The sequence below is a fragment of the Sarcophilus harrisii genome, chromosome 1, assembly GCF_902635505.1.
Source record: "Sarcophilus harrisii chromosome 1, mSarHar1.11, whole genome shotgun sequence".
Taxonomy (NCBI): domain Eukaryota; kingdom Metazoa; phylum Chordata; class Mammalia; order Dasyuromorphia; family Dasyuridae; genus Sarcophilus; species Sarcophilus harrisii.
Window position 1 is genome coordinate 103,751,420 of NC_045426.1, and position 25,252 is coordinate 103,776,671.

Sequence of the window (25,252 nt, forward strand, 5' to 3'; positions counted from 1 at the left end):
AGATTCATTCCAACTTTCACCTTGGAGCTGGCTGAAGATACTTAGAAGAAGAGAAGCCGAAGCTGGCAGAGGCAAAAGATTAGCAGCAAGAGCTCTTGGAACCAAGTGGAGAGATAGGCCTCTAAGAAAACTAACCCAAGGCCCAAGGAAAGAGATACGAAATAAATGTTTGGATTTTATTCAGCTGGCTGTATTTGAAATGATTATTACTTGGAACCAAACTAAGGCTGCCACCAGAAAACCTCCCCAAGAAACCTGCTTCTTGAGAACCAATATATTATTTAAAAGAAGAGAACACCACAATAATCAATCCTGTTAATAACAAAACTATCATACGTCAAATAATAATCTCAATAGAGGCAGAAAAAACTTTTGACAAAATACAGCACCCATTCCTATGAAAAACACTAGAGAATATAAAGGGAATTTCCTTAAGGTATTCCTTAAAATAATAAGCAGAATTTATCCAAAACCAACAGGAAGCATTATTTGTTTTTTTTTGTTTTTTGTTTTTTTTTTTGTTTTGTTTTGTTTTGTTTTATTTAATAGCCTTTTATTTACAGGATATATGCATGGGTAACTTTACAGGATTAACAATTGCCAAACCTCTTGTTCCAATTTTTCACCTCTTACCCCCCCACCCCCTCCCCTAGATGGCAGGATGACCAGTAGATGTTAAATATATTAAAATATAACTTAGATACACAATAAGTATACATGACCAAAACATTATTTTGCTGTACAAAAAGAATCAGATTTAATTATTTAATTGCTTGAAGGAAATCAAAATGATGTGGTTAAATATAGGGATTAATTAATTAATGGTTTTTGTCATTCCCAGAGTTCTTTTCTCATAATTCAGAAACGTCCATTAGAAATGATTTGGTTGATCCGTTGTTGAGGATGGCCGATCCATCAGAACTGGTCATCATCTAGATTGTTGTTAAAAGATCTCTGGTCCGCCATTTCATCCCTTCGCAAGTTCTCCAGGTTTCCTGAAATCATCCGTTGGTCATTTACAGAAAGTTTTCCAAATTTTTTAAAAAATTTATTCAGATTTCCAACTGATGGACATCCTTAGTTTCCAGTTTCTAGCACTAAAAAAAGGGCTGCCAAAAATTCGTGACAACAGGTCCCTTTCCTTTTTATAATCTCTTTGGGTATAATCCCAGTAGTAAAATGTGGATAAAGGGTATGCAAGTTTGAAACTTTTGAGATGTTCCAAACTTAAAATGGTTGGATTCCTACAACCCACCAACAATGACAATGTCCCAGTTTTCCCGATCCCTTAAAAAATATATTATTTTTTCCTGTCATCTTAGCCAATCTGACAGGTGTGTAGTGGTATCTCAGAGTTGTCTTAATTTGCATTTCTCTGATTAATAATGACTTGGAGCATCTTTTCATATGACTAGAAATAGTTTCAATTTCTTCATCTGAGAATTGTCTGTTCATATCCTTTGACCATTTTTCAATTGGAGAATGGCTTGATTTTTTATAAATTAGAGTTAATTCTCTATATATTTTGGGATGAGGCTTTTCAGAAGCTTTGACTGTAAAAATATTTTCCCAGTTTATTGCTTCCCTTCTAATCTTGTCTGCATTAGTTTTGTTTGTGCAAAAACTTTTCAGTTTGGTATAATCGAAATTTTCTATTTTGTGATCAGTAATGATCTCTAGTTCTGCTTTGGTCATAAAGACCTTCCCCTTGCACAGGTCTGAGAGGTAAACTATCCTATGTTCCTCTAATTTATTAATAATTTCATTCTTTATGCCTAGGTCATGAATCCATTTTGACCTTATCTTGGTGTACGGCGTTAAGTATGGATCAAAGGAAGCATTATTTGTAATGAAGAAAAACTACACATATTCCCAATAAGATCAGGGATAAAACAAGGATGCCCATTATCACCACTATTATTTAATATTGTATCAGAAATGTTGGCTTTAGTAATAAGAAAAGAAAAAGAAATTAAAAGACACAGAATGAGGAAATAAAACTATCATTCTTTGCAAATGAAATGATATAGTTACAGAATTCTAGAAAATCATCCAGAAATCTACTGTAAATAATTACAATAATTTTAACAAAGTTGCAGGATATAAAATAAACCATAGAAATTATCAGCATTTCTATATATTACTGACAATGTCCATCAGTGAGAAATAGAAAGAGAAATTCCATTTAAAATTATTGTAGAGAAAATAAAATACTTGGGAATCAACTGCCAAGACAAACCCAAGTACTATATGAATACAATTACAAAATACTTTTCACACAAATGAAGTCAGATATCAGCAATTTGAAAAATATCAATTGTTCATGAGTAGGCTGAGCTAATATAATAAAAATGACAATTCTGCCTAAAATGATCTATTTTTTCAGTGCGATACCAAACAGCCAAAAATTATTTTATAGAACTAGAAAAAATAACAAAATTCATCTGGAAGAACAAAAGGTCAATATTAAGGGAGTTAATGAAAAAAATACTAAAGGATGATGGCTTAGCATTGCCAAACCTAAAACTAAATTATAAAGCAGCAGTCATCAAAACTATTAGGCACTGAAGAATGTTTGTGGCAGCCCTCTTTGTAGTGGCCAGAAACTGGAAATTGAGTGGATGCCCATCAATTGGAGAACAGCTGATTAAATTGTGGTATATGAATATTATGGAATATAATTGGAATGTTTTCCAACAAGAAATGACCAGCAGGATGATTTCAGAAAGGCCTGGAGAGACTTACACGAACTGATGCTGAGTGAAATGAGCAGGACCAGGAGATCATTATATGCTTCAACAACAATACTATATGATGATCAATTCTGATGGACCTGGCCATCTTCAGCAATGAGATGAACCAAATCAGTTCCAATGGAGCAGTAATGAACTGAACTAGCTACACCCAGCGAAAGAACTCTGGGAGATGACTAAGAACCATTACATAGAATTCCTAATCCCTGTATTTTTGTCCACCTGCATTTTTTATTTCCTTCACAGGTTAATTGTACAATATTTCAGAATCCGATTCTTTTTGTACGGCAAAATAATAGTTTGAACATGTATACTTATTTTGTATTTAATTTATACTTTAACATATTTAACATGTATTGGTCATCCTGCCATCTAGGGGAGGGAGTGGGGGGAAGGAGGGGAAAAATTGGAACAAAAGGTTTGGTAATTGTCAATGCTGTAAAATTACTCATGCATATAACTTGTAAATAAAAAGCTATTAATTAAAAAATCTATTAGGCACTAGCTAAGAAACAGAGTGGTGGATCTGTGGAATAGATTAGATAAATATGACACAATAATCAAGGCCTATAGTAACCTTGTATTTGATAAACCCCCAAACTCCAACTTCTGGAATAAGAACTCACTATTTGACAAAAAATGTTGGAAATATAATCAAAGTTAAGCATTTTGTCTTTCATAATGTTTTCTAGGTCTTCTTTTGTCATAAATTCCCCCTTCTCAAAAGATCTGATAGGTAAATTATCCCTTGCTCTCCTATTTTGTTATGGTATCATCCTTTATGTCTCAATCATGTACCAATTCTGACCTTATTTTGGTATGGGATGTGAGATGTAGGTCTATTCTGAGTTTCTGGGATATTATTTTCCAGTTTTCCCAGCAATTTTTGTGACTAAAGAAGAACTAGAGAACATTATGAAAGGCAAAATGGACAATTCTGATTACATTAAATTAAAACCAACAGAAACAAGATTAAAAGAGAAGAATAAAACTGGGGAAAAAAATCTTTACACCCAGTGTTTCTGATAAAGGTCTCATTTCTAAAATATATAAAGAACCATGCTAAATTTATAAGAATACAAGTCATTCCACAATTGATAAATGCTCAAAGGATATGAAGACAATTTTCAGATGATGAAAATAAAGCCATCTATAGCTACATGAACAAATGCTCTAAATCACTATTGATTAGAGAAATGCAAATTAAAACAATTCTGAGTTACCACCTTATACCTCTCAGATTGGCTAAGATGACAGCAAAAGATAATGATGTTGGAGGGGATCTGGACAAACTGGGACTAATGCATTGTTAGTGGAGTTGTGAAATGATCCACTGGATCTGGAGAGCAACTAGAACTATGCCCAAAAGACTATAAAACTGTGGATACCCTTTGACCCAGCAGTGCCATTACTAAGTCTGTATCCAAATGAAGTCATAAAGGAGAGAAAAGGACCCATATGTGCAAAAATGTTTGCAGGCAGCTCGTTTTATAGTAGCAAAGAATTGGAAAATGAGTAAATGACCATCAATTGTGGAATGGCTGAACAAGTTGTGGTACATGAAGGCAATGGAATATTATTATTCCATAAAAATGATGAACAAGCTGACTTATTTTATACAGTATTATTATTTTTATAATGGCCCAACTACTCCAGCATGAGCAATTTATTTATCATTACTTATTATAGTGCTCTAATTATTTGTCATTATGTAAATTTTTAAAACGTTTCTTTAAGTGTTGAATGTATTATGGATTAAATATTAATATTAAATTATATTAAATAATATGCATTAAATATTATTGAATAATAATAAATATTAATATTAAACAATTATTTCATGTATGTTTTAAATCCTGTTCATTTCTTTATTGATTCTCACCTATGTTTTGTGTATATTTATTTGATATATGTTGTTTCATTTATAGAATGTAAGTTATGCAAGTCATTTCATTTTTGCTTGGTGTCCCCAGTGCCTGTCACAATAACTGAGACATAGAAGATGCTTAATAAATGATTACTGATTGACTGATTCTACAGACATTCTAAGTAAATTAAAGATATCAACATATGTGGATCATTTTTTCTCTACTTTGCCAATTTCAGACACTTTGATCTATATCACTTGTCTTAACTGTCATCATTTGTATTTTTTAGAATAATTTCAAAAAAACAATAAGGGAAAAGGTCAGATGTGTTATATTCCTATATTTACTGATAACCAATAAGCATTTTGTAATAAGCACCTACTATATGCCATGTATAGTGCTAAGTACTAGAGCACACAGAAAAGCAAAAAACAGTCCTTGCTTTCAAGGAACTCATATGTAGTTTAATTTATGATTTCTTAAAACTAATTCTGAAATTTTATTGCTTTTAATTAATCCATATTTATACTATATGTATAGCTGGCTTTGTATATATTTGTTTGTATTTTGTGTAGACTGTAAAATCCTGGGAGAAACTTGAAGACTGCCTTTTGCCTTTTTTTATATATTTACATTAAGATTTGGCAGTGTCTGATATATAGGAGACACTTAATAAATATTTATTTCTTGATTCACTGATATATAGAAGCTCATTGGTTTTATTTTCTTACCAATTTTTCTATTTCTGTCTTTTTGGATCATTTAATATATTCATCTGTAAAGTTATAAATATTGGGTTTGTGTTTTCTTCCACTTTCTTCTTTTGTACTGACATCACAATCTTTAAAGATAGTAATTGGTCCCTACAATTAGCTTATATGACATTCTTATATGAGTTAACTTCTTATTCCCTCTGCCTATATTTATGTTTTATCCCAAGTTCTTTGAATTTGATTAAATTTATTTCCTATTTCTTTATTTTCATTTATCTATTTCTTCCCATCATTTGAACCTTCCCTTTCACTATCCCCTGTTCAGCATGATATAAAATTTTCTCTCCTTGAATACTTTTGCAGCAGCCAGAAAAATTTACAGGTTCTCTTTTAAACAAGGAGTTAATAAACTTTTTGTGACATGAAACACTTTGGAAAGACACCTACCAAGAATCATGTTTTTAAAAGCATAAAATAAAATTTTACAAATATTTATAAATATTATAGGCTTATAAGGAAAAACAATTATATTGAAATACAGTCATCAAGATATTTCTAAAGTTTTTAACAAAAATCATTGTTTTAAATCAAAAACTGTGATTTTCAAGAGGCATCCTGAAATACTACTCCAAAGAAATATTGTCTAGGAAAAAAAAAAACAATGAAGGTAAGTATTTTGCATCAATACAAAAGATGATGTTTATCATATTTCTTTCTTTCATTCAAACTAATGATCATATTTTGAATTGAATTGAATTGCAATTATCTACAAAGTAGTTCAAATTCCCACATTATCAGATAAATTTGTAGTTGAACAATATCACAAAACACATTTAAAATATAAATGAGGGGCAGCTAGGTAATATAGTGGATAGAGCACTAGCCCTGAAGTCAGAAGGACCTGACTTCAAATCTGGCCTCTTAACAAATCTGACACTTAACACTTCCTGGCTGTGTAACCCTTAACTTCAATTGCCTCAGCCAAAAAAAAAAAAAAAAGAAAAGAAAAGAAAAGGAAAAGGAAAAGGAAAAGGAAAAAAAAGAAAAATATAAAATAAAATATAAATGATTTTTGAATTTTTACATACCATTTGAGATCATCTAAACCATTAATTCCTATTATTACCAAACATAATAAAAAAGACAGCTACAAAGATCTATGGTATTTATGTAAAGCTATGTGGAAATTGTTACCTATAAAAATAACAGAATTAGAAGATGATTTATTTATTGCTTGTTTCAATGAATTTATTTCAATGTTTTGTTTCTAATGAAATGCATCAGCCTGGCCTAACAATACCTGCACCAACAATTAAAAATTCACATTTAAATTAACAATATAATTAGGAATTTAGAAATTAGTAAATTAGGAATTTAGATTAAAAAATTAATTGACAATATTTATGACATTAGGGATCTCTACTATTTGATTTTCTATTCTCCAAAGTGTTGGAGAATATGTGTTGAATATCAAGCACCTAAAGCAAAGCAAAATGGAAATAAATTGGATTTCATTTTTGTGTGTGAAAAAAAAATAATTTTAAAAGAACCCAGTAAGAGAGATTACTTATAAACTTTCATTATTAAAGTTGCATGGTGTTATAGGTGCAGCATTTAAACTGAGTCAGGAGATTCTAGATCAAATTCCCAGTTATTCTACCTATTATGATAGTGACATGAACAAACAATTTTATCTTTTCTAATTTCAATCTCCTCATGTTTAGAATTAGAAAGCTGAAATAAATGGTCTAAGTTCTCTTACATCTCTAATAATCTGTTATCTATGACCTAAATGTTTTTGTACCCTGAAAAGAATGACATTTTATTCAAACTCTATAGATTGTATTAATGGAATAAGGAAAAATGAAGAGAATACATTTCCTTCATATATAATTATGATCCCTAAAGAAAAAAATATGGAATTAAATTTTGCATTTTATAACATTCTTCCTTTGAAGTTTTATAAATAAGTTTTCATTTTATTTTGTTTACAATGATGAAATTTCATTTTTTAATTTAAAGGGGAAATTATAATTCAAGTAGCTTATATTCAGTTTAGAAACAACTTTTGAATTCAGTGATATAAATAAATATTAACTGAAAAAAGAGAAGATTAAACCTTTACTTTTGGGGTACATGTCAGTATAAAATATATTTGGTCTCAACTTTTTCTTTTGTTATCTTTGCCAATTTATGTGGGATAAGATGAAAACAAAATTGTGTGGGATAAGGTGAAAACAGGGTAACTGTGATTTATTTTTCTCTTTGTATATAGTTATTTGGAGCATTCTTTCATATAATTGATAGTTTATAACTCTTTTTGAGAATTATTTGTTTCCTTTGACCAATTACATATGAAAGAATGAATTATAATCATACAAATTTATAGATGTTTAATATGATATTTTCATATGGTTCTATCTTTGACTATAGTTCAACAGATGTGCTTTATTCTTCCTAATTTGTCTCAGAAAAATATAGAGAATTATGGGAAAATAGGCACACATGCCCTGCAGTAGAGCTGAGAATAAGTACAACAATTTTGGAAAGCAATGATGAATATGATGACCATAGTGAAACATCGATCGATCTACATGAACAGTGAAGTCAACAGAGCATAAAGGAATAAACATGACTACAACAAACAAGAAGAATCACCAACAAAAAAAGAAATAAAAATTGAATGTTGCAAAATGTCAACGAACAAGCATGAATTGAAAGAAGAGATATAAGAAGACATCCCACTTCATCCTTTGGAAAGTGTAGTAAACTACATATATTTTCAGACTTATTTAATCTATGGTCACTTGTGATCACTTTTCGGTTTTTTCTTTAAAAATATTTTGTTATAATAAATTTCTCTCTGGGAGAAGAAAAAGGATATGAAGGGGGGCACATGGGAATATTAAAAAATCATCCATTACAACTTATTTATTAAATTGAGAAAAAAAATTAGTTGTGCTCTATTTCTTGGAAAAGAACTATTATGCAGTGTAAGTTTAAGGATATACTTCATTTCTGAAAATCAGTTGGCTGGCATATTTTTGATCACATTAATATTAATATTTCTAGTGATAGCTATTCTATGGGAGAGGGGAGAAATCTCCATTAAACCAGAAAAAAAAATCTTAACACAAAGTCAAATAAATCAAATTTTGAAAAATATTTGAGAACCCCAAACCCCAGGATATTTTTGTATTCTTCACTAAGAATATTATCAAAACAGAAACAAATTGTTAATCTGCTTTATACTGATGGAAACTACAGCCAACTGATGAATAACACAAGTTACCAAAAATTATATTAAATTAATTAAGCATTCATGTAATAATTTTGTGAAATGCTTTAAGGAATATAAGTAAGCTAAGTTTCATTTTCTAAACTAGTTCCTATTTTATGCAAGTAAACTTATTTTAAGCTCTCATCAAAATCAATATGAATAAAATTTTTAAAAACTGGTTCTTACCTGTTCCATATTATTTAGAAAGATGGTACGAGTTACTAAGTGTGAAGTTTTTTCATATTCATTAATTTTTTCTGTCAATTGCATTATATCATGGTCCTTTTGAACTAGTTGATCCTTAAGACAAATAATGTTTTGCCGGAGCAGAGACTCAGTTGCTTTTTTTGCTTCAAAATTAATTAGTAATTCATTGTAAAGCTGTTTAAAAATAAACATTTAATCATATTAAATTAATAATAAATTTAAATATTGTCTACAAGGTAACATATTAGGCAATATATTTAAAATATAATCCTTGCACTCAAAAATTTACATTTTCTTTAGGAAGATAAGATATAAACTCATAAAAGTTATGCAATAATACCAGATATTTCAAAATTCAATACCCTTCTCATCTCTGGATTCCTTTAAATCCCAACCAAAATCTCATCTTCTACAGAAAACTTTTCTTAACCCTTCTAAATTCTAACATCTTCCCTCTGTTCTTTGTAATCTTATTATCCTATAAATAATTTGTTCATATTTGTTTGCTTGTTGTCACCTCTATTAAAGTGTGAGCCACTTGTGGGCAAAGACTATATCATCAGAACTTAACACAGTGCCTGGTACATAGTAGGCACTTACTAAATGTTCAATTGTCTGAGATTAAAGAAGATCTTGAATATTACATATAAAAAATCTGAACTTTATCATATATGAAAGAGATACATTCAAGTCTATGTTAGGACTAAATATTTTTTCTTTTTGATAAAAAGAATTACATCATCAATAACATGAAAAGACATGAACTGCAAACCATAGTAACCTGCACAAAAGAACAGCAAAATATAAATAATAATATATAGAGAGAAATGACTCAAATTTATAAGAATACAAGTCATTTCCTAGTTCAAAATTGGTCAAAGTATATGAACACACAATTTTCAGATGAAGAAATTAAAGCCATCTGTAGTCATATTTAAAAATGCTCCATCACTATTGATTAAAGAAATGCAAATTAAAATAACTGAAGTATAATTTCACATCCCTCAGATTAGTTAAGATGACAGGAAAAAATAATGATAAATGTTGGAGGGAATATGGAAAAACTGGGACATTAATGCATTGCTAGTGGAGTTGTGAATTCAACAATTCTTCAGAGCAATTTAGAACTATGCCCAGATGGCTTCAAAACTATGCATACTCTTTGATCCAGCAGCCTCACTACAAAGTCTGTATCCCAAAGAAATCTTAAAGGAGGAAAAAGGGACCCACATGTGCAAAGATGTTTGCAGCAGCTCTTTTTATGGTGGCAAAGAATTGGATGCCCATTAGTTGAGCTATGGCTGAATAAGTTATAGCATATAAAGGTAATGGAATATTACTGCTCTATAAGAAATGATGAGCAGGTTAATTTCAGAAAAGCCTGGAAAGGCTTACTTGAACTGATGCTGATTCAAATTAGCAGAACCAAGAGAACATTATACACAGTAAGCCCAAGATTATATGATGATCAATTTATGGTAGACTTGGCTCTTCTCAGCAAGGCAATAATTCAAGGCAATTCCAATAGACTTGAGATGGAAAATGCCATCTGCATTTAGAGAAAACTATGGATATTGAATATGGTTCAAAGCCATCCACATCCATGTTTGGGTTTTTTTTGTTTTTTCTTTCTTGTATTTTTTCCCTTTTGTTTTGATTCTTCTTTCCCAATATGAATAATATGGAAATATGTATAAAAGGATTGTACATGTTTAAGCTATATCAGATTATCTGCTGTTTTAGGGAGAGAGGAGGCAAGGGAGAGAGTGATAAAAAAAATTGGAACAAAAAATCTTACAGAAATGAATGTTAAAAACTAACTATGTATATTTGGAAAAATAAAATACTATTGAGGAAAAAAATATTAGTAGAAACTGAATGATATTCTACCTATCCATACCAATCCACTAATTGAAAATTTTTAAAAAACATATACATTTATAAAAAATACTTGGGCACAATTCAGTTTTAGTAGTTTAACAAAATTACAGGAATTGCACATCTTACTTACAAAACCATTACTGGCCCTGAGAATAGTTGACTCAATTAAGAGTACTACAAGACCTGTGAATGAACTAGAGATTGATAGCAAAAGAAAACTTTCAATATTCTAAAACCGCATTTAAAAAAATAAATAAACACTGCTGCCATCCCCAGAGTACCTAACAATACAGTCACAGCTCCACCAAAAGCTAGAATATTCCTGGACAATGAACAGTTTGAACAATTAGACTGGTTATCTTGTAGGTAAATAACTTTCCAACTAATAAAAGAGCTAAAAATCATGTTATCAGAGTCTTAAACCCCACTTTTTTCTCTAGCTCCTAAAAATCCAGGATTCTATTCCCACTATTTGAGTTCCTTTGTTATTGCCACCCATCATTAAGCATACTGCTTTATAACTCTTCCTTAGTTTCCCCATTAAAGGCAATATAATCTGTATTAGTTACAGAATTTAATAGAAAATGTTTTTATCAGAACTATATTAATTATTTTTGTTAAGTCAGGAATATTTGTTTTGAATTATAAAAATTTTATGTTACTAAATCTTTCCATCAGGAAAAATAGCTAAACACAGGTAATGCAATGAGATTTCCAATGAGAAGGTAAGAAAGGAATGGAAAGACATGCATGATAAGTCCTTGGGTAAATGAAAATTTTAAAGAGCCATATTGGAGGCTTGGGTTGTCTTGAGAGTTTGAATGTTGCTATTATCTTCTATATAGGACTAGTTAGAAGAAAAGATTAGCTAGAATTAGAGTGAAGCTGTAATAGCTGAACAGGGGGGGTATTTAAAGCATCTAAGAGCAGAGGTGAATCAAAGGATATGTCAAAAGGTAAAGTTTTCTGTTTTGATAGACTCATTATCAATTAATGAGATGAAGTACAAATATAGAGAATTTGGCCTTAAGTTTCTAAAGTGAGAACATTAATAACATTATTATGATTTTGTTGTGTAATGGCTGGCAAAACAGTTAATTATTATTCAAAAGTTGATGATAGTTAATAATTAATTCTCTTTTTTTATCCTTAACCTTCTTTCATTTGACTTCTGCTCATTTCATTAAGAACAACTGATATAAAAAATGATATAAACAAAAGTGAGCAATTTGCAAGCATTTTGTAAAGGCTTTAGTTTCCTTATTACAGGGAGAATGGAGTAGTTTAACAGTTCATATTAATGTACTATTTTACATTGTTTTATCCTAAAACCAAATTTGTGAGGGAAATAAAAATTAGTGCCATTATCCCTATTTAACCAAGAGGCTCAAAGAGATTGAGTGACTTGTTCAAGGCTGAAAAGTCAATAGCTGAAGAGATGGAATTTGAAGCCAATCTTCTATCAATTCCCCAACACCACATTTACCACAAAGATCCCTCCTAATTCTAAAATGTTATATTACAATGATTCTAATTTTTTTTTTTGGGGGGGGGGCTTTTTTTAAAATCAAAAGTCATTTTCCCAAAATAGCTATAGAATTCAAACATTCATGTTAAGATGGTCCTCCATAAAACAGCTAGCAAAAAAAGGACTTCCATGTTTTCTGCATCTTCCTAACAGTCCTCCATACAAATTCCATATAGTATGATGGAAATATTTTCTAGATCTTTTGCCTCTAGAGAGATGTCAACAAAGCACTAGGACTCTCTATCATATATACCTTGCTATTTTTCTATGACCAGACCACAATCTTTTGTAATTGTACAGTACATCTCTGTAATCATCACCTTTAAACTACTTATAGGCAGTTCTTCAGTGTACCCTATTCAGAAATTATTGACAAAAAACCTTAAACATTCAGATATTATGACATGCCCATACTAACAGAAATATAGCAAAACTAGAAGAAGAAGAATATTAAAAAGAAAAACCTTAGTTTTAATCACTTGATGCTTTTGGATCATGCATTGTATTTAATATACTCTAAATAATTCTGAGTCCTACAATTCTGAAAACAGGAACATCTTGAAATCCTGTGCAGAATACAGAATCATTCTACTATTTGGACTCTGCATTGTTCAGTCTCTAAAACATAGTCAAAAAATTTTGATGAATATATTAATCCTGTTTTGTGCTTCATTTCACATTAATAATCAGAGAGTTACTGAACAGTTATTGATATTATATCTTTAAAGAAATATTGTATGATTTTCACATAAGCAATGGAAACATTGTTCAAATCTTTATGACTCATTAACATGTGTCAGGTACTATCAACAAATTATTAAGTGTATAACAAATGTTGTTAAATATATATTGGGAATACAAAACATAAACAAAACAATTCTTATGCTTAAAGACCTTATTCTACTTATGGGATACAATTATTCACAAAGAAATAATACCAAGTGCAAACAAAATAATTTTAAAAGAAAGAAAGTTAACTAACAAGTGGGAGCAAAATGGGAAGAGAAAAACATAAAAGGGATACTTAAAATGCAATTTGAAGGAAGTTAGAGATTTAATAAGGTGGAGGTGTGAAATGAGTGCAAAATTCAACATATTAGACTTGTGCAAAGACCACAGCTAGCAAGCCAGTTTTCCTGTAACAGTGTGTGTATATGTGTATGTGTGTGTATGTGGTAGAAGAATATAAGAATAAAAATATAAGTTTTGTGAAGATTATTACATGCCAGGGTTGAGAATATTGTAACCTAGAAGTAACAGGAAGTCACAATATTTTTAAATCTAGGTAGGACATGATCAGAACTATGTTTTAAGAATATCAGTCTCATTGCTCATACAAAATAATGCAGAAAGAAAAAAGACTAGTGTTTTTAAGATAGAATTTTACTCTACTAAACTCAACCGCTTTGCTTTATAGTTACCAATCAATAAAAAAGCTAAATGTGTCACTGGAAAGATTAAGTTTTTCTAGAGAACATGATTTTTAAATAGTTGCCCTGCTACTATGCAGCTCTTCCCATAAGTGAGCAAAAATTTATTAAGTGCTTATTATATGCCAAGCCCTGTGCTAAGTATCAGAGATACAAAGAGAAGTTTAAATAGTCCCTAATCTGAAGGAGCTTACAATATAATGTTGGAAACAATAGACAAATAACAAAATATTTACAAAAGAAAAAAATCTAGATGGGGAAGATCTTCTGCAAAAGATGATTTGAGATGAGTTTTGTAAAAAATTAAGGGAAACTAAGAGGTGGCAATGGTATCAAATTCACATAGAAATGGGGGCCACTAAATCATAAATAAGGATTCCTGCTGGCACATATTGACTAAAAAAATAATATATTAACATTATTTGTGTTTTATTATATTTTTATTTGTTTTTCCCAATTTACCCTTTAATCTGGTTCAGACCATAATGGTGAAAGGTATTTGACCTATATTGCAGGTGTTTTGACATCTCTGCTCCAGACCTGACATCTAGATACATGTCCCACTTTCAATATTTAGAGGCAGAGAAAGAAAGCTAATTCATTTTGGGAAATACCTAGAGGGGAGCTGTTTGGATTGAATTAATAAATTAATTTACATCTCAACCCCTTAAACCAGCCCTAGACCCTCAGATCATGCTTGATTCTGAAACAAAAAGACCAGAGTTTCAATCCTTTCTCCAACACTAATGTTGTGACTTTGAGTAAATCACTGAACATCTTATGACTTGGTTTCATAGGACCACTGAATCACAGATCTAGAGCTAGAAAAAATGTTCATTAGAAGTCATGTAGTCCAAATCTCCTTTTTAGTCAACTTTTAGAATCAGTTCTTCACTGTGTTTAAAATTGGGCCATCTCCAGTAGGGATTTTTTCCGGGAATATTTGTGTTACAGTGCAGGTGATTTTCTCATCTTTGATTTCTTTAGCACTATTCTTCCTTCTTCAAGAAACATTTAAATGAGTATTATGTTAAGAATTCAAATACAGTGAAACCTAACAAATAATTGTGAGGATCAAGCATGTTAATATTTGTAAATTTTGTAGTCTTAAAAAAAACCCATTATTATGATGAGGAGAAAGAAGATAACTTCAAGTCTTATATCAAGCACTAGTTTCTCTTCTGAGTTTCAGCTCTGTATCATAAATCTGTATATGGGACAGTTCAACCTGGACAACAAAGAGATATCTCAAATTCCAAGCATACAGAAGTAAATTCACCCATTTTTTCCCCTAAAGCCCACCACTGTTCCACACATTCCTATCTTCCAAATTCATAGCCTCAGTCTTATCCCCTCTTCACTCTCCCTCACTCTGTATATCCAGTCACTTGCCAAACCTTGCCATTTCTACCTCTCCTGAATCTAACAAAATATCTACACAGTTATCATCCTATTTCAAGACTCCATCAGCACCTACTTAGATTATTACCATAGCCTCCTAATTGGATTCCCTATTTCAAATCCTTTCCCACTTCAATCCAATCTCCACACTGATGCTAAAATAATTTTCCTTAAGCATAGACTTGAACATGTCATATTCCTTATAATAAACTTCGTTGGCTTCTTATTTTATTTCAAATAAAATATAAACTCTACCATCAAGTTTTTAAAGTCATAAATAATGTAACCCCAACTTATTTTTCTAATATTTAAGTAGTTTAATCTATTTCCAGGATTAAATCATTTTTTCCTGATACCCAACTTGTGTTCCCTTCCAGATTAGCTTATTTTGAATATATAAAATTATTGTACATTAAAATGTAAATTTGTTGAGAATCGTATTATTCTCTGTCCTTGTATACCCATGCCTGGCATATAGCAGGTAGATAATAAGTGTTCATTGACTGATTGATCTTTAACTTTAATTAGTATGCTCTTAGGTTCATTAGTACTAAACTATAATGTACAGAAAACAAATTAAAATAAATATTAACTTAAAGAAAAATAAAATGTCATACTTAGTTTTTTATTTATAGACATTTTCCTACTTATCACTGAAATAGATAATAAATTCCATGACTAAAAATTCATGTCTGCATATCACTGGAAAAAAATCCATGATTTAATATACAGTTAATATTCAAATTATGTAAGCTAACATTCCATCAAAATGATAGCAATTCATGTCTTTTAATTATCATTATGTACATAAAAAGTAATAAAAACATATATTTAGCAACCAAGGTTTTCTGGATGGCTTAGAGAATATGAATACTGACATGCTCTTACTCATACTTAAATTCCACATAGAAAAGACTGAATATGCAACTGTGAAGAAAGCAAAAAAAACACAGAAGGAAAAATAAAGCTCGTAAAGGCTGTTTTGTTTCTTCTGATTACTGTTATTTTTTTATTTGGATGTAAAACCCGTGAATAATATTTTGGGGGTGAATTTGTATGTGAGGGAAAAGAGATGTCAATGATATATCTAATAAAAATGTGACTTAATCCTTCACTGTGCTCAAAGTTAATCAAAGTATGCCTTAGTTTAATCTATTTTGAAGATAACTGAATATCAAGTATGAATGGTACTACGTATACTTTTAAAAATATCAATACAGTAGATTTAAAGGAAGATATAAAGTAAAAACCAATTCATTTAATAAGTACTTGTTAAAGAAAACAAAAACAAAAGTATACAATGCTATTTAATATTTTCTAACACTTACAAAATGGGGACAATCTAAATATTACCTCCCTACCTGAACTTTAAAAGACTGATCTTATTATAGTAATCATACCATGAAAACATTCTAGTGAGGATTTTTCCTAAATGTTACTTAAATCTTACTTATATATTCAAATATCTTAGAAAAACAAATCAATTATTACACATATAAGATAAGAAACTATCAGTTATGCACCAGTCACAATGGATAATAAAGTTACATAATTGCAGTGTAGCAGTATGTTACTCAGACTACATGAGAGGTTAGCTAAAATGTTATATGAAACCTCAACTAAAATTCTTGAAAAACTTATCAGATACACAGAAAAACCAGAATTATATAAAGCTTATGAAAATTATACATATTAAAAAACATATAAGAATCTGTATCTATCAATCTGGAGAAGATAAACTGAAGAATCACCAAAAAAAATGAGATCTCAGTAACTTCGAAACTTTAGACATCATCTCATCCAAAGCTGCGAAAGCTATGGGTTACAATGCCATACAAGGTTGTGTACCTAAATGTGAAGGTCATGAAATTATAATTTATTATCAGTAAATGCCTGTTTTTGTAAATCTATTTAATATACCTATATACCCAGGGTCACATAAAAAATTGGGTGAAAAGAGGTTATGACTGGAAAAAAATTTAAGAAGCCTCAATATACCCTATCCATATGTAAACAAAAAACTACCATCTTTCTCTGAATACCTCCAATGTAACTCTGTGGGCCTAATGAGATAACTCATAGTATCTGTGAATAATTTGAATTGTTAAAAAAAAAAAAAGTTTTTCTTTATGTGAAATATTAATCTGTCTATAATTTCTGAATATGACTGTGAGCTTTGCCTCTCTACTAAAAAAGGAAAAAAGAAGTTTTATTATTCCATAGAGAGTCCTTCAAATCCCTAACAACAATTATTAAATATCCCCAGCTCAAATAACCTCACTTCCTTAAATCAACTATTATATGATAAAAACTCAAATTTGGTCTCTTATGCCTCACCAATTTATTAATATCTGTTCAAAGCTCTTAGAAACAAAATACTATAGAATGGATCTGATGAAGGCAGAATATAAGAGAGCTAGTGCCTAAAAATTTCTGAGCACTGAGCCTCTTAATGAAGTCATGTTACCTTTTTTTGTTATTTGCTATTTCATTCTATTGATTCATATAGAGTTTTCAGGTCATTAATAGGCTCTGGTCATTTCCAGACCAACTACTATCTAGATATGACACCTTATTTATGTCACTCTTTATCAGTTATACAAGTATTCCTAGGTTTTTCTGAAGTCATTCCTGTCATCATCTCTTAAAGTTAGATAGTATTTTATCATATTATTCAATTGGTTCATCACTTTCCTCAGATTTCCATTCTTTGACACCTCAAAAAGCAGTATAAATATTTTTGGAAATCTTTAGTTTGTTTTCCTTAAAATTAATATCCTCTTAATTTTCCATTTTTAATTTTTTCTTTCATTTCCTTTCCCCATCTCCTCTTTCACTCTTATCTTATTGAGTCAAATACATATCTCTCTCATTAGGGGTATTATGATGAGATTATCTAAGGTCCATATGTCACACATTTCCCTTCATTATTTTTATAGAATTCTTGGCTATGCTGAAAATATGGGATAATGTTCCTTTAACTTCTCCATCTCCCCCCCCTAGTATATTACTCTTCCTCTTCCTTTTCTACCATTTAAACAGAAACATTTAAACATTTCCAGGTTTTCCATCTACTTAGACTTCTTCTATGACTCCAACTAATGATAAGATTCATAGAGAACCCATATATTATCTCTCCATAATGTAAATAGTTTATCCTTCTTAAATCACTCATGACCATTCATGTTTACCTTTTCATATATTTCTCTTAATTCCTATGTTTAAACTTCAAAATTTCTAAGTAGCTCTGCTCTTTATCAGATATGCTTGAAATTCCTCTATTTCATTAAAGATCTATTTTCTTTGTATATTATATTTAATTTTTCTAGGTAAATTATTCTTGGCTATAAATTTAGATTCTTGGCCTTTGGTAATATTATAATCCAAGCTCTCCACTCCTCTATAGCTGTGGTTGCAAAATGATGTAAAAGCCTGACTGCAGTTTTTCAATATTTAAATGTTTTCATTTTCTGGCTACTAATAATATTTTTTTCCTTTGACCTGGAAGCTCTGGTTTTGGTTATAACATTCCTACGTTTTCATTTTGGATTTGCTTGTTTGGGATTTTTAATAATTAGAGATTGTATTTCTACCCACTGGTTCTAAGAGATATGGTGAGTTTTAATAATTAAATTTTAATTTTGATCATTGAAATATGTCAAAGCTCTTTTTTTGGCCAAAGATGTCAGGTAGTAGAGTGAATTTTAAATTTTTTTCTCCTCAAATTGATCTCCAGGCAAGTTATTATTCTTTAATTTATATTTTCTTCAATTTTTTCAGTCTATCAATTTCAATATTGCTTGTTATATCATAGAGGCAGTCATTAGCTTCTATAAGATCCATTACAATCTTCTCCAATTCAATCTGCTTGAACAGTTTTGTCCTTCTTATAGCAAGTTAATTTCTTCTCCTATTCTTTATTCTATATATTCTCATTTCTTTTTCATTATTTTCCCTCTGGCACTCTCATTTCTTTTGTAAGACACTATTAACTCTTTTTTTTAAAGCTCTTGCTTCATCTTTTTCAAGAATTGTAGTTCTTGAACTACCATTCTATACCATGCATTTCTTTGAGGGTTTGAGAATAGATGTTTTAAAATAATTATGAATTCCTGTTACCACATTTTAAAGGTAGGATTCTTTTTTCTTTGTTCTGTTTTCCAATCTAGTTCCTGATTTTGTTTTTTTTTTAACTATCTATTTAAAACTAAACATAAAATAAGAAAAAGTACAATAGGAAAAGACAGAAAGAAGAAAATTTAAAAACAAAACAAAAATTGTCATATGGCCAGCACAATCAGGGAGGACTCAAAATATGCAACAATAAATTTCCACTTCAAGAAAACATATATAATAATAAATAAATACTTTAGTTCTCCTCAATAACTTGCTTAGCTATTACTTAAACTCCTTCTACAATTATCTTCTACTCCCACCATTTCTCTGCCTTTTTGTTTCACACCCATTAATCTAAACATTCTTCTATATCCCATCTTATCCTTTTGCCACCCTTTCCCTCACTTTTTATCCTTTCCCCATTAATCTACACATAGATTTTTACCCTTCATGGTGGTATATATGTATGTATGTATGTATGTATATATTGTTCCCTATTTAACCCATTCCCAATGTGAGTAGGTTTTCAGAACTACCAAACTTCTTCTTCCCCAATCTAATGTCTCTGTGTCAGTTTTTCCCTTGAACCTCATTCATATAATTACTATTTTTACGTTTCCTAAACAGTTTTGTTTTTTAGAATCAGATCAAACTCAGCTCCTTCCCAATCTTTCTTTTGAACTACAGAATTACTGTTGTCAATTTTAGACATATGGTATATATTTCCAAATATAAAACATAGTTTGTGCTTGTTGAGTACTTTGAAATCAGCCTTTGATGTTGGCTCTCATATGTTAAATTTACTATCAAGTTCGGATTCAGTTGACACAAAATCTTGAAAATATGTGAAGTTCGTGAATATTTATTTTTTACTCAATATTATGGATATTTTTGGCCACAGGCCTAGAGTTTTTGATTGTCAACATATATTACAGGTCCTGTGTGATCTTTTACTGTAGCTGCTGGTAAATCCTATACAGTTCTAATTATAGCTCCAACATATTTGAATCGAGTTTTTTGTTTGTTTCTTATGAAATTTTCTCTTTAATGGAGTCATTTTACATTTTAGAAATACTGTTCCTAAACGTCTTACTTATTCTTATGTTTTCTTTTCTTAATCTGTTCTCAAATCTGCTGTTTTTCTTATAAGAGATTTCAAATTCTCTTCTATTTTTTTCATTCTATGTATTTTGTTTTGTTATTTCTTAGCCTCTTATAGCTTCATTGGCTTCCCCAATTCTAATTTTCAAAGAATTATTTTCTTCTTTAAGATTCTGGATCTCCTTTTCTAGTTGATGGATCTTCTTTTCATAATTTTCTTATTTTTCTCAGAGGATTATTCTTTTTTTAAGCTTTTCTTCAATCTCTTTCATTTTTTCTCAATCTCATAAAAGTCTTTTTTGAGTTCTTATATAAATTCTTACTGGATAAGTAGTCATTTAACATTACTCTTTGGGGTGGAAGAGACTTTTTGTTTTTTAAATTGGAATGATTCTTATGGCTTCACTTCAGCTCTTTCCTCTTACCTGGAATTCCAAATTAAAAGCTCTCCTCTCCTGCGAGAGCTTCTCCTCCTCCCCCTACCCCCCCAGCTTCTGCACTCACTGGGTGTGTTGATTCTTTCTATCCCAGGGCTGTGCCTCTATAGCTCACATTCCTTATTAGCAGAGCTTCCCTCAGTCTTCCTGAACTCAAACCCCCAACTCCCTAGACTGTTCACAAAGTGAAAGTTCTTATAGTTACTACTGAGCTACTGCAAAATCCAGCTAGCTCCAGGGATCCATTCCTACTTGCTCTTTCTGTGGGGCTAGCTTGGAACACTTGAAGAGTGTTTGTACTTCACACAAGTTAAACCTCTGTCCTGGGGTCTTCAAGTCTTCTCAGGTTGTCCGGAGGACCCCTATTTTGATCCAAGTCTTATTTATTTTTCTCTAGTCTTTGTTCAGCCTGAGGAATAATTTTGTTTTGTTTGTGGGAGAAATTTGGAAAGCTTGGAATTTTCTGATCTACTCCAACATATTCCCATAATCCTTCTATATTTCCTGACTTTAAATTTCATGTTTGAACCAAGCTTTGCACTCTTTTGGAGCACAGATAAAGTTCGGTCCTAGTGATGCTGACTTAGGATGTCAATGGTAGAATAACGCTACTTATATACTCTAGTGTTATTCTAGGATCTAAAGGATAGCTCAGGCTGGAATGCCTACAAGCTTTCAGTGCTCCCCCAAAAGGGACCACCTTAACTGAGCTCTGTAAATTTCTGGCATATTTAGGCTACAGATTTCTGACTTCTTTTCAGGTATATGTAAATTTCTGATGAGTTTAGGTACATAAATTTCTCTATAAATTTCTGACTTCAGTTTAAGTCTAAGGCACAATACATTGACCCTAGTCTCAGCCACTATTACATAGCTGGGAAGTTCTTCTGGTTCAGAGAGATATAGTAGGTTCCCCTACCTACCTAGAATTCTGCCTAGAATTTCTGCACTGGCTATTTTACAACAGAATTCAGACAAGGTTAAAAGCTAAGCCTGAAACTTCACTCCACTTGTGGGCTTAGAGCCACAAGCTAATGGGTGCTTTTAAGCTTGTTCCTTTCAGAATACAGTACAGATATCACAAATATGCTTTTCCCTGGATTGTAGTATATGAAGCCCCTCCCCTATATTTTTGGAACTGTGGATGAAATAACAAAGATAATAGTTGGGACTTTTTGGCTCTCTCCTAGACCTAGCTTACTTATACAGTCTCCCTCCTCTGGAGTGCTCTAAATAGCAGGAAAACATAACACATTGGTTTTTTCTTCCATATCCCCATCAGGTTTAAGTCTGGCGCATTTCCTAGACATCTGGAGTTTGGGGAAGAATCTTGCTTTATAACTTCTGCTTACCATCTTGGTTTTATTTTCTCTTATCCTTGTATAAATTGTTCTGATTCTGTTCCAATTACATTGTGTATCAACTATTACTATGCAGGACTGTGAAATTATAGTTTTTTCATTTCTCACTGAACAAAAATTTACAATTATGTATCATTTGGCTAAAAGAAATCTAAGATGCCACATCATTTTCCCCATTCCTACAGATTCTGCTTTTCTTTCTTTCCCCCCCTTCAGTATCCAAAGAAATCTTGGGAGTTTTGTTGTTTTGTTTTGTTTGCTTTGCTTTGTTTTGTTTTTTACATATGCCTATTCCCTCCTGGCATCCTGTCCTCCCCACCATTTCTATTTATTTCCTTATTAACCTGATGTATTTCTATACCAAGTTGTGTTTGCCTATATAGTGTCTGTGTGTGTATGTGTTCAACATCCTTTTGTTCATTTCAGTAAGTGAAGTTTATATGATCTCTATTTTTCTTATTTATTCTTCCAGATTTCTGTACATATACAATGCTCAAATGACACTTCCTCCCTGAAATCTTCTCTGATCCCTCCAGTTATTGGTTACCCTCAACTTACCCTTTAATTTCCAAAGAGAGGAGGTTCCAGAAGTAATAGTTCTCCTTCCCCATATAATTCCTCTGCATCAGTTCTTTCTCCCACATGTCATTTATATAATTATTCTTTTTACCTTTTCCTACAATTTTGCTTTTTAGAATCACATCATACTCATCTCTACCTCAAGCTTTCTCTCAGACTACCCAATTATTGAGAGTCTAAGTCTTACAATTAATATTTCCACATTTTAAAAATTAACAGAATGTCCTTATTGAGTCCCTTATAATTAAATTAGTCTTTGACATTTACATTATATTTCTCTTGGATCTTGCATATCATATTCTTTTAAGTTCAGGTCTTCTGACAACCAAATCGTGAAAGTCTGGCAATAATTAAACATTTATTTTTCTTCCTGTTTAAGATTATGCTTAAACAATTTTACTTTTTAAAATTCTCTTCAGTGAATTTTTATATATCTTTTTTTCCATCTGGACAATTCTGCTTTTAAAGACATTCTTCTTTTCATTGGATTTCTGTGCCTTTTTTTCCCATTTGGTCTATCTTGTTTTTCAAGTATTATTTTCTACAGTATTTTTGTATGTGTTTCTTTTACAAAGTTACTGATCCTTCCGTATTTTCTTTTATCATTCTCCTTTTTCTTCCTAATTTTTTCTCCTCCTCTCTTACTTGATTTTTTAAATCTTTTTTGAGATTTTATTCTTCTATGATTTGAGATTAATTCCTATTTTTCTTTGAGGCTTTAGATGTAGCAGTTTTGACTTTGTTGGCTTCTTCTGAGGTTGTGTTTTGATCTTTCATGGTACCATAGCACTTTTCTACAGTCAGGATATTTTTCTACTATTTGCTCATTTTTCCAGACTATTTCATGATTTTTAACTGTATGGCAAAGTGAGGCTCTTTTTCTAGAGTAGATGGGGCATTATTCTAAGCGTCAGAAGTTTTTGTAGATGTTTAAGAGATAATTCTAGGCACTTGTAAGTTTTCAGTTCTTCCAAAGTGGTATGATCTATTATTCTCTGGGTCTATGTTCTCATTTGTGACTGACCACAAGCATTTTTTTTCTATGCTGGAGCTGTTACCAGGGTCCTAGCTCCCTAATAACTCCAAACTCTGGTATGCTAATGTACCTCTTCACTTTGGGACTAAGATTCAAGACTGTGGCCCAGAGTCAAATATGGACAATGAAAGAAAAGTCCTGGCCCCAGTGCTGATAGAGGGAGCCCTATAACCTCCTTCTGACCAGTTGTTTGACCTCTTTACCACCTATGGGCTGATAAGTCCAGAAACCACTACTGCTGCCACTGACTCAGTTGCCCCCAAGACCTCCTGCTGATTTGCTGTGACACAGCCTGTTGTCCACTATCACCCCAGTGAAACAGACTTTTCCTGCTGACCTTCTAACTTGCCTTGGGATAAGAAAATTGCTTCACACTTTCCTTCTGTGGGTTCTGCTACTCCAGAATTTCTTTTGAGGCCATTATTTAAAACTTTTTGGAGGAATATTGAGGAGAGCCCAGAAGAGTCTCTGACTTTTCTCCAACATCTTGGCTCCATACATCTGTTCCATTCCCTACTTTGTCTTCCTCCAATGCTCAAATGACACTTCCTCCCTGAAATCTTCTCTGATCCCTCCAGTTATTGGTTACCCTCAACTTACCCTTGTATTGCTTCCTTGTACTATAATTATTTACATGTAACAGAATGCAAGATTCTTGAAGGCAGGGATTGTTTCACTTTTTACTTTGTCCCACCACTTAGGACAATGTCTTGCATCAAAAAAATATGCACTTAATTTTTCTTAAACAGAATTGTGCAATGGATAGAACTAAGAGATATTAATCAGTAGAGGCAGAACAGAAAGGATGAGAATAAAATTCTAATTTTATTACAGAATAATAAAAGGAATAAAAAAGAATTTCTGTGGCTACCATTAGTTCTAGGTTACACTTTGAATGTATGGAATACATATAATTTAGGAGAATTTAAATCAGAGATTATCTATTTACTATTTAATTATAGATTAAGCCTAAGTTTTAATAAATAAATTCATTTTAGTACAAAGGTGGATATATTCTATCATAAATTGTTTTTGCTCAAATGTTTGACCAGATAAACTAATACTAGCATGGTATGGTGGAAAGAACACTGAATTTGGATTCTAGATCTTTCTCTGTGATCTTGAGCAAGTCAGTTGGCTTGTGGGGGGAGGGGAGGAGTCAGTTTCTGTATCTTCATCAGAATACTAAACAAAAAGTTATCTAAAATTCTCTTTCAGCTTTAAGTACTATGAGCCTATTAATTTAAAGAAATATATGAATCTCACTACTTAGACTGCACTGGCATGGCCTATCATTGTCACAATGTCAGTGTACCTAAATTACAGAGCCAGTTTCTTGAGAGGGTGAATGAAATCATTTGGTAGTTAAATATGAAAAACAAAAAGTCAGCAAATGTCAAAAAAAAATTGATACTTTAACCATCTAGTATTAAACCAGAAAAATGAATATTATGACCCTGGATTAAACTGAATGTTAACATACCACAAAATATTTTCCATATTATAAACTCCATGAATAGTACAACTCCTGAATCAATACATTATCTTAAATTCTTGCAAA

General features: G+C 31.2%; 1 protein-coding gene across 3 annotated transcripts in view; it reads right to left on the bottom strand.

Moving 5' to 3' along the window:
* CNTLN (centlein) overlaps positions 1-25,252 on the bottom strand; it is a 429,193-nt gene that overhangs the window by 249,748 nt on the left and 154,193 nt on the right. For 2 of the 3 annotated variants that reach the window (XM_031961482.1, XM_031961489.1), the window contains exon 8: positions 8,801-8,995. The exons of the other annotated variant lie outside the window; for it this stretch is intronic. In XM_031961482.1, coding sequence (XP_031817342.1) covers positions 8,801-8,995 — 195 coding nt within the window. The remainder of the gene's footprint in view (positions 1-8,800; positions 8,996-25,252) is intronic. 3 annotated transcript variants of the gene reach the window in all.